This window comes from Sus scrofa, chromosome 10, assembly GCF_054392235.1.
Source record: "Sus scrofa isolate SSC_HxYL_T2T_F1_AM1 chromosome 10, Sscrofa_HxYL_maternal_Yorkshire_Landrace_v2.0, whole genome shotgun sequence".
Classification (NCBI taxonomy): domain Eukaryota; kingdom Metazoa; phylum Chordata; class Mammalia; order Artiodactyla; family Suidae; genus Sus; species Sus scrofa.
In genome coordinates, this window is record NC_139392.1 from 73,478,071 (window position 1) to 73,488,524 (window position 10,454).

The 10,454-nt window shown below is 42.3% G+C and overlaps 1 protein-coding gene across 1 annotated transcript; it reads right to left on the reverse strand.

Annotated features, from left to right (window-relative positions):
• Positions 1 to 475: 475 nt before the first annotated feature.
• Positions 476 to 9,161, reverse strand: MEIG1 (meiosis/spermiogenesis associated 1). The gene is made up of 3 exons (NM_001435267.1): positions 8,937 to 9,161; positions 5,283 to 5,449; positions 476 to 799 (listed from the first exon to the last, which is right to left on the reverse strand). The coding sequence occupies exons 2-3, from the start codon at positions 5,418 to 5,420 to the stop codon at positions 671 to 673; spliced, it is 267 nt and encodes an 88-aa protein (NP_001422196.1). The 5' UTR covers positions 5,421 to 5,449; positions 8,937 to 9,161; the 3' UTR covers positions 476 to 670.
• Between the last annotated feature and the right edge of the window lie 1,293 nt (positions 9,162 to 10,454).

The window sequence follows — 10,454 nt, forward strand, 5'->3', positions numbered from 1 at the left end:
AACCCTGGACAAGGCTTCAGGCCCAAGGAAGTGGTTCAGGAGGGAAAGGACCACTGGCAGGGGAGTGGGGTAAGGGGCAAGGAAGGGAGGTAACCAGTATCTCTCCTACTCAGGCTGGTGTTCAATGAGATCCTGCTGCACCCAACTAAAGATTAACCTCAGGCTGATTTCTCCAAGGGAGCCGCATGGCTGGGCCTTTGATAATCCTCTGCCTCAAGCACTGTCACTTCTTGGCATTTCCAGTCAACTAGGCAATGGGCAAAGGACTCTCTAGGCCAGAGAAGCCCTTGGGCTGCACAATGCACAATGCGGTTCAAAGTGATGGTCCAGAAACGTGATAAAAGTTGGGGTGGGGGTGGGGCACTAACATCTACATAACCTTACCTGGAAGGACTGCAGTGAGGGCTCTTGGATCCCCTGCATAGAAGTTACGCTGCCACAGTTAAAACAGGAAGAAGCAGACCAAGGCGGGTACCAGTGGAAAGCTACTGCAGTTATATTTTAGAACAGAACAGGATGATTAGTAGAGACCAAGCTTCATGGCTTTGGTGTTTCAAAACATGCCATCAGAGTCTGCATTTTGGGGAATTTTGTACAATGACAGTCACTTACATGATGCAGAATGAAACAATGGATTTTTAAAAGATAATGACAGGAAATATCAGGAAGGCTAGTAAGCATAAATTTTCACTTTGTGGACTTCCTTGTCATCACATTCCCTCTGTTTGTTGTAGTAATAGAAAGTATTGTCCCTTCTCTGAAGTTTCTTCACATATCCTGTCTCTGGCCAACGATCTACCTGTATAGCAAAAACCGGAATACAAATACTGAAATCCCACTGTTGTTTTTATATAATATTTTACCATCAAAAAGTTAAAAGAACAAGTCACATCAAACAATTGAAGCACAAAATTAAATTTAAAGGTATTTAGCTTTTAGTGATACTTACACACACACACACACACACACACACACACACACACTTTTCTTTTTTTTTGCTTTCTAGGGTTGCACCCTATTTAAAAGCCACAGGTGATACGGTAATGAAAATTCTCTTTTATTTGTTTGTTTAGGGCCACACTCGTGACATACACAAGTTCCCAGGCTAGGGGTCGAGTTGGAGTCATAGCTGCCAAGCTACGCCACAGCCACAGCCATGCAGGTTCCAAGCCACATCTGCAACCTACACCGAAGCTCATGGCAATGCCAGAGCCTTAACCCACTGAGCAAGGCCAGGGATGGCACCCCGCATCCTCATGGATACTAGTTGGGTTCATGACTGCTGTGCCACATCAGGAAATCCCATACAACACATCTTAAGTTGCAACCTTATCCTGTAGAACACTTAATTCAGGGCTTCTCCCTTGATCCCAATTTCTAGATCTAAATTTCTACTCTGCGGACAAGATAGAACATTCAAAATAATCTAAACTTCCTTCTTATGTATACCAAGGATTTCAGGCAGTATTGGTAACTTCTAAAAATAATAGCTGGAGTTCCCAGGTGGCCCAGCAAGTTAAGGATCTGGCGTTTTCACTGCTATGGTTCAGGTCTCTGCAGTGACATTTTGGATCGTTGGTTCTGGGAACTTCCACAAGCCATGGGAGTGGCCAACAAATAAATAAATACATTAAAAAAATACCAAGGAGGAAATTAGGGCTATGCTTGGGCCGCATTCAGACAGCACCCACTGCGGATGGCTGATGCCACAGGGGTGACTGAAGGAGCAGCTAGACCAGCGATAGATCAAAAGATGCATATGTATTTTCTCATGTCTATGTTTCAAGTTCACACCTTGACACTGAATTTTTCATAGAAATTGGAGGTTATGACCGCAGTCCTCAGCAATCTCTTCTGACCTCCTCCCCACCAATCTTTCTCGTTCTCCCTACTGACTGGCTCACTTGATGGCTTGGCTCGATCTAGTTTGGACATTTTTCTCCCCTTCCTCTTCAGATTCATGTTACACCTTCTCGCTTAGGTCAAGGCATGTCCGCTGTGGTTGGATGTGTTGCTTCCGGACTGTGTCAGACCTATTCGATCACTGTCAACACCCTTTCACTCGAATTTCGTATCGACGGTGTAAAAACCAAGTCCTCTTCGCCACCAGCTCGACAGGCAGCTCTTTTGTACTCCAATCCCACACTTAAAAATCCATCACTTCCCAACTGGGATGGCGAAACGGCTCGACTACAAAAGAGCACACATCCTTTATTTTCTCCTGACGTAGTTTCGCTTTCTTCTGTCTTCTCGTTTATTTAGGAGTTGGCAAAAACGGGTGGCAGCCTGTCTGGTAAACCCTGGCAGGCTCTCTGTCAGGTACAGCATAGAAAAAAGCAAGGCTTTCCATCATGTAGGTCAAGCCTGCCTTTCGTTGCTTCTGTTACCCTTGGCAGAGAAAAAGGGACAATGTTCTTAAGACATCATTTCTGCTCTCTTCTTCTTGGGGCCAAGAGCAGGCTCTTTCCTTTACTGGGGGGTCCCCCAACCAGCTCATTCCATGAAGAAACAGGACACTGCTGCTTCTTCAGAACACCCACCACCACTTTCTGCTATCTCTGTCTGATTCATTTCTAGACTGTTTTCTTTGTATACCTCTTTGCTGTTTGATAATGTTTTCTTCTCTGCTTTCCACTCCATCCCTCCCATTCAACCTTGGAAACCTTTATTCCTTAGAGAATGGTGGAGGCGGAGGTGAGGTTCTTACGCCAGCTCTTGGCGAAGAGGATATCAGCAAGCACGAATAGTGTCCATAAGCACACAGGCATCAGTTGAGGGCAAGGATGTTGAACCAACCCTTCAGACCACTGCCAGGCAAGGCAAGCTTTTAGCCTCCATCCTTGCACTTTGAGGCCCACTGCAAATGCCTTGTTTGCGGGAATGGGTGAAGCTTTTTTGGAAGATTATACCTGAATGATGTTTGTCTACCTCTATTTTTTTTTTTTTGGCATATATCTTCACTTGCATAAGGCTTTATTGTTCTGCTCGTTCTTAATCTTCCACTCCAAGTCAGAAGAATAATAAAAGCTATCATTCCCCAAACACCAGGCTTTCACTCAGCAAATTACTACAATGTCTGGCTCTTCCAACACACGATTTCATTTAATTCCGGAGAAAATTTTCTAGAGCTGGCACTGCCATCACCATTGTACAGTTGAGTTCAGTGAGGGTTACAAAGCTCGGTCAGGGTTACTCAGCCAAAGAGCAGAGCAAGGATGCAAAGCCTGAGCAGAAGGAATGCAACTCCTGTGGGCTTCCCACTGGCTCACTAAAGTTCTTGAGGTCTGGCACTTGCTATATATTTACCATTTTAAAGCACTTGGCACAGAAATTTGCACATGGTAGGTACCCAATAATTACACACTGAAGTGAAATGCAAAACCTCTCTGTAATGGTTCAGTCATACAGGGGATGAGGTCTTCCCTTCAACACACACAAACACACACAAACATACGCCTCAGGTAATTCTGGGACTTCCCCTTGAAGGATGTTCTTTGTGTTTCCTTAAATCTCACCTTATCTCAGTCACACTAATATACAGACAGGGGTGTAGGTGCAGCAGTGCCTATACAGTTACTCTGCCTACATGATTCTGGTTTTTTATACAACTTTTAGGGGCCTTCCAATCTTAAGGCAAGGTGCATGCCACTTATTTTTGAACAGCATCAAAATGCTAATGTTTGTGTTTTCCCTATTTAAAAGCCACAGATGATACAATAACAAAAGCTGGCTTTTTAAAAATGTATTTATTGTTGGTCTTTTTAGGGCCACACTTGTGGCATGTGGAAGTTCCCAGGCTTAGGGTGGAATCAGAGCTGTAGCTGCCAGCCACAGCAACGCGGGATCCATGCTGCAACTGTGAACAACACCACAGCTCATGGCAACCCGGGATCCTTAACCAATGAGTGAGGCCAGGGAATGAACCTGTGTCCTCATGGATGCCAGATGGGTTTGTTACCACTGAGCAACAATGGGGACTCCTGAAAACTCCCTTTTAGTAATTTAGTAATGAGGACCAAAAAGTAAAATGCGAGTAGATATGCGAAAAATGGCTATATGGAAGTCACAGTCGTCACACACTTTCTCATTTGGTCCATATTTTTCATTCCTCACCAACCCTACTAACCTCTATTAAATTGAAATCTGGTAAATGAAAGCATGTCTTACATTTTAGCTCTGTATTGCCTCCATCTTTTTTCCTATCTACTTTTTTTTTTTTTTAATGGCTGCACCTGCAGCATATGGAAGAAGTTTCTGGGCTAGGGGTCAAATGGGAGCTGCAGCTGTGACCTACGCCATGGCCACAGCGACACCAGATCAGAGCTGCATCTGCAGTCTACCCTGCAGCTACAGCAACACAGATCCTTAACCCACTGAGTGAGGCCAGGGATCGAACCCAAATCCTCACAGAGACAAAGTTGGGTTCTTAACCTGCTCAGACAAAACAGGAACTCCCTATATACTTTTTAAGGAAGTCTTAAATAAAGATTTAAGAGTAGAATGAAGGTGAGAAAGCATATTGGGATATGAAAAACCCACACATGAATTAGTCCCTGAAAAATAGTGAGTTAATGATAAAAAATAATTCAATACTAAGCACCTGGTTGTAACCTCAAGTCTAAATATTAAAACACGTGAATACTCTGTCATATTCTATAATGTTCTTTAAAATTCAGTCTCCTAGTATTCAGTAGAATAAATGAATTTTAAAAATCGCATTATAAACTGGGGCCATGTCTAGATTTTGGTCTAGTCTTTGAAAAGAAAACTGTGTCTCTAATTTCTCAAGAAAGCTGGGAATACATGACCAAAATCAGGAGTTTTTTGTCACCTAAAGCAGAATTTATAATTTGTGGTTAAGCCCCTTTATAATTGGTGGTTAAAATAAAGAATCAGGAAAGAAAGAATTCAGTTCTACAGCAAACCGAGTAGCTGATAAAAGAAGTACCTTAGTGAGGGAAAAAGACTCTGCTTTTATGGTCTACTCTATGAATAAAAGATTTATTCTACCATATGAATAAAAGATTCATTTAGCATAACACAGTTGCTCAGTAAAAGCTAGAAAATACTTAATGTTTCTGTGCTGCGAAACTACCTTTTGCCCCAGTCTGCCTGAAAATCATTCTTCTGGGCTTTAGTCTCCTATCAATAAAATGAGAGGGGTGGAGTGAATTCCAGTATTCTCTGGCTCTTTCTTGTGGGTGGTTTTTTGCTGGTTTGAATGCTTTTCACCATCTAACAAACTCATTTTGAATTCAGGTGTGTGGAGGCATAAATCTTACCACAGAAACTTGTTTCACTTGTTTATATTCAATTTCATCTCGATATCCTGCTTGTTGAAATCTGTACAGATTTTCTATCTCTTCTGACCATTTTTTGGCACGACTTATGGATTTTGGTTTCACGTCAGAACTAGCCATGGCTACGGAGGTCTTGTTACCAATTATTTCTGAAAGATGTCAAAACAACATTAATAGGTAACGTCATACTGACAGTTTTGAAAGTCCCTTTAAGAATGAACAAAACTAGCATTTAAAAAAATTAGAGCGTTAAGGATCCCATTAACTGTATTAGGTTTTATTTTTTTAATTATTTTTTATTATTTTTTTCCACTGTACAGCATGGGGACCAAGTTACACTTACATGTATACATTTTTTTCCTCCCTTTGTTCTGTTGTGCTTTAAGTATCTAGACATAGTTCTCAATGCTACAGAGCAGGATCTCATTGTAAATCCATTATATTAGGTTTTAAACACTCAATGTCAAGAGTAAGAAGGACTCATGCACTCTTTTGGAAATAAAATAATTCTCTGAAAGATCCATAAAGAACTGGGGTTTTTGTCTTCATCAAATAAAATTGCCTTTGGAGTTATGATGTCCTAAAGGCTGTGTATTGATTCTAGTATTTCAGGCAATAGTTTGCACATTTCTTAAATCACACTCTTGTTCTTCTTTACTCAGGAGCTTGTCAAAATATCCCATTGGCATTTCATTTAATCATACTGAAAACTTTATCTCTCCTGTTTCTCCCCACCCCCCAAAAAGGGGTGTAAGATCAGTCTTCTCACTCTCTTTTCTTCTTGCTGGGAAGGGATGTTTCCCCCCTTTTCCTTTTCTTAACTGCTGGGGAAACACCAGTCACTGCAGTCTATTAACTCAGGTCACCGTATCCCAATGTGAGAAGATGGGCTAAGGACACAGTCAACAAAAGCTGTCTGGCTGTCCTCATCAATGATACTAAGATCAATGGTTTTAAAACACTGTAGCCTTTGAAATTAAATTTTTAGCTCCCTTTCATGTACTGTCTAGTCACTAAACTCTTACAGCCAGTTTTGCAAAGATAATCTTGTACTTGTTTGTTTGGCTACCTCTTATTTCACTGCCAAAATAAATCATTCATTTAACACTTATTATTTATAATATTATATAGTACATATTGTAGATCATATATGATTATATTTTAATATATAATCATTACATACTAATATATGTTAGAGTCATTTATTAAAATAAAGTGCCCAGAATTTTCACCACGATTTCTTGAATTCATCCTTATATTTAAAGATGTTTCTATTGGCTGGACTACATTAAAACCAGACCTAATAAAGTATACCCTGTAAAAGAATTCATATTTTTGGACATTGTCCCCTTATAACAGCAAATGCTTTTATGTCAAAGAAGTCAAGCAAAACATTAAAGCACAAAACAAAAGGCAAAATAATCACCACTTAACAAGGGGTGAGTATCATTCCAACCAAATGATGAGTTGGACAGGTTTCAAAGGTTTGATGAAAAGGCATTTTATAATATATGCTTTTACAAGTACAATCAATTTAGCTTCACCTACTATTTACCAGAAAGGAAAACATGAAATGGAAATAAAATTGACAGGAATTGCTGAATTTCAGATAAAGGCTTCTTTGATACTAAAATTGTAGGGTTCAAGTTCTCTAAGTGGTTAATAAAAAAAGATAATGGAAACGGTTAGGAAGCTAAGAGTCATTTGTTTCCAGTCCATGTATAAATCACACACAAGTACTCATTACTTCATCGCTGTGGGAAGATAAGTTGGTCACATGCTTCCTCCTATATTCTCTAGATTTAGATTACGTTACTAAGGTACCATTCTAAAAGCCACTGCATTGATGTTCTATTTCAAAACCATAATTCTCTCAGTGGTATGTACATAGCTCCATATATATTTTGTTCTGTCTTTTTAGGGCTGCACCTGAGGCACATGGAGATTCCCAGGCTAGGGGTCAAGTCTGAACTGTAGCTGCCAGCCTACACCACAGCCACAGCCACACCGGATCCCCAACCCACTAAGCAAGGCCAAGCATCGAACCTGCATCCTCATGGATACTAGTTGCATTCTTTTCTGATGAGCCATGACAGGAACTCCCCATAATAAAATACTTTTCTTTACCCATATTGATTCAAAAAGTATTTTTCTGAATGTTATCTATGTAACCTTTTGTCACTTCTAAACAAAACAATCATGTCAACTATAAATATAAAAATGCTACATTTAATAGAGCAGAAAATACACTGCATACAGCTGAACCACTAGGAGAAATATGTATCCTCTAAACATTATCAGGCATTTCAAAACTCTGCTTTCCCAAAATATGTAAAGGGAATATAAATGCATTTTCACTGTAATAGGAACCCTAGTGGCTATAGGATATTATATGGTGGTTGGTTCTGGTGCAAATTCCCTTTTTTTTTTTTTTTTTTTTTTTTGGTTTCTCTTACAACTTACTATTTAGGAAAGAGCAACTAAATATTCCTTAAAACATTTCAGTGGGTCTCAGAAATTATGTGGCAGCACTAATTCTGCTAGTAACCTTCATCACTTTGAAATTTAGTGGTTTCTTTATTGACAGTTGTGGCAAAAAAAATGATTGTTACAAAGTACATTTGACCTCTGTAATACTAAACTGTATCTGTAGCAACAGGAAATGGCAATGCCTGACTTTCTAGTTCGCAAACATCAAATTTTATTCAACAGTACTAGGGTGTATATGGGTATTTTAAAAAAATCCCACCAGTGTTAAACCCTGACAGTCTGCGGTTCTAGAAGCCTTTGGTGTATCCAGCCATCTCAAACTCCCTTCGATGTAACAGTCCGTCACCTTCTTGCGCTGCAAAGTGCTTTTACATCAATGGTGATAATAAAACCCCAAGAGCACCGGTATCGCTAATCTTTCATTTCTTACCTCGTTTTATTTTTTTCTGTTCCTAGACATAGCAAGATACAGTAAAGGAACCCTTCCACTGGCACATAACCTTGGCCAAGTCAGTTCACACCCCCCCCCCAACCCCCTCAGGCCTCTGCTTCCTGAACTGTGAAAAGGTCTCCACTCATCTCTAAAGTTCTCACACTTCCACTCCTACAGTTTTTGGGTTTTCAGTTAAGAAACAAAACTGGTTCCCAAAATAGGCCTTCCTGGCCCACGATCCAGGTGTGCAGCACAAATCCACTCCTTTCGGGGACCCCCACGAGCTGACTAATGTGACTTCTCTGGCCCCTCCAACTTTTTTTTTTCCTGCCAGAAATCAACAATCGCGTCTGTAAGGTAAAATCTCCCTAGAGAAGACTGAGTTGGAGAAAGTGTCTTTAAAACTGGGGATCAAAAGATTGCCCGGAAAGAGGAACTCAGAAAGGAGCCCCGGAATTGCGACCCCTAAAGACAAAGGGGACGCGAGGCTGCCCGGAAACTATGCAGAATCGAAATGCAAAGTCCCTTCCTGAAAAAGAGGAAAGGAGAAAGAAAAAAAAGGAGCGAGGCAGAGGACAAAGCTCCAGCACCCCTAGGAGTCGCGGAGCAAAAGGGGCGGAGCAGAGTGGGCGGAGCCTGGGATTCGGGGCGGGGCCCAGCAGGCGCAGGGGCGGGGCGGCAGGGCCAGATCCCTTGGCGACGCGCCCACTCACCTGCGGGGCCAGCTGTCCCGGCGACGCTTGCTCGGCGGTCCTTGACAGGCCTGGGTGCCCTACCCTGGAGCTTGCAAGCGAGCCGAGCGGTGCTCGTGTTCTCCACCGCGGATCCGTGGGCTGGACTGGGCCAGGAGAGACCAACTGTCACGGCCTCTGCGACTGTTGTTTCACCTCGCAACGCCCACCGCAGCTCGAGCGCCCGGCTCCTTCCTTGAGTCTCTCCTTCCCTCGCTCGGGCCCCACCCCCTGCGAACCGGCATTTGTGCGCTAAAGCTCGTGGGCGGGGCCCCCTTTGGAGAGTCGAAGTTGATCCCAGAGGGGAGCCTGGCCACGTCTTTACCCCACTCGGAGGTGGAGAGAGAGCTGTGTTTCTTGTTGCTGCATCAGGCATGGATGGGATTCCCTACAAAACCTATCAGAGAACTCAGAGACCATTGGCGCTTCCGGTACCTGACAGTACATACCCCCCTCTTATTTTGTCCCACCCGTTCTTATTTTGTTGGAATTAAATGAACCAATCCATAAAGTCCAGCATTGTTCCTGACAATTAGTAAACATATGATAAATGACATCTGTAGCTTTCACTATTTTTTCCAATATTCCCTTCAGTGTTATATTTAAAATACTGCCTATTTATTTACAACTCCCAAATTTATTTCCTCAGCCCAGATGGCTCTCTGAACTCTAGACTTACGTAACCGACACATATTTGTGTTTTTAACCAACATCCATCTAGTTGTCCAAGCAGCCCCCCTCCAAAGGGCCACCCTCAAATCTGCTCCTTCCATAGTCTCCCCCTTTCAGTAGGTGGTCCCTAGGGTCCACTTTCTCTTGCCCTCCATATCCATCCATCAACAAAACCTGTTGGCTTGTCTGTTCCCATCAAGCCCAAGCCACCATCACCCCCTCACACCCCAACCCCCCAGCTCTGGTTATCGCAGTAGTTCCCAAAAGGCTTCTCTTGTCCCCTGTAGTCTCTTCTTAACAATAGTTTCGATCTGATTAAAGTCTAAGTCAGTTTATGTCATTTCTCTGCTCTCAATCCTGCAATGGCTCCACATTTTACAGAGTAAAACCCAGCAAAGCCCTACCGGCACGTAATCCCGCTTCCCTTGCTCTCTAGCCCTGAGGCTGCTGGCTGTTGCTCGCTAGCTCTCACGCTCTTTCGTTGTAGCTGCTCCTTCTGCCATGGAATGATCTTTCCTCCATTTACTCCCTTGGCTAACTTTCTTGCCTTCAAGTCTTTGATTTTATCTCAACTCTCCTGTCCGCATCTCTAGCTTCTCCTCTTGTCCTATTCGTCAGGTGATAAAAGTACGAAATGAAACACAAAACTGCAAGACAAGAATAGCTAGAGAAACTGAAATTTTAACAACATAACTTGTATCTTCCCTGTTTCTTATTCCACCAGCGAACCTGTGCTAAAAATAGATTGTGCTAAAAATGGAAACTACCCTTTCCCTAGAAAACTAGCAGCTCCCTAAGCTGAGGGGAGCCTGAGTTCTCTCTGCACAG

Coding starts and splice junctions, on each gene's coding strand:
- MEIG1 (NM_001435267.1), bottom strand. CDS start 5,420: ATGGCTAGTTCTGACGTGAAACCAAAATCCATAAGTCGTGCCAAAAAA. Junction 800..5,282: donor AAGTGAAACAAGTTTCTGTG/GTAAGATTTATG, acceptor TTTGCTATACAG/GTAGATCGTTGGCCAGAGAC.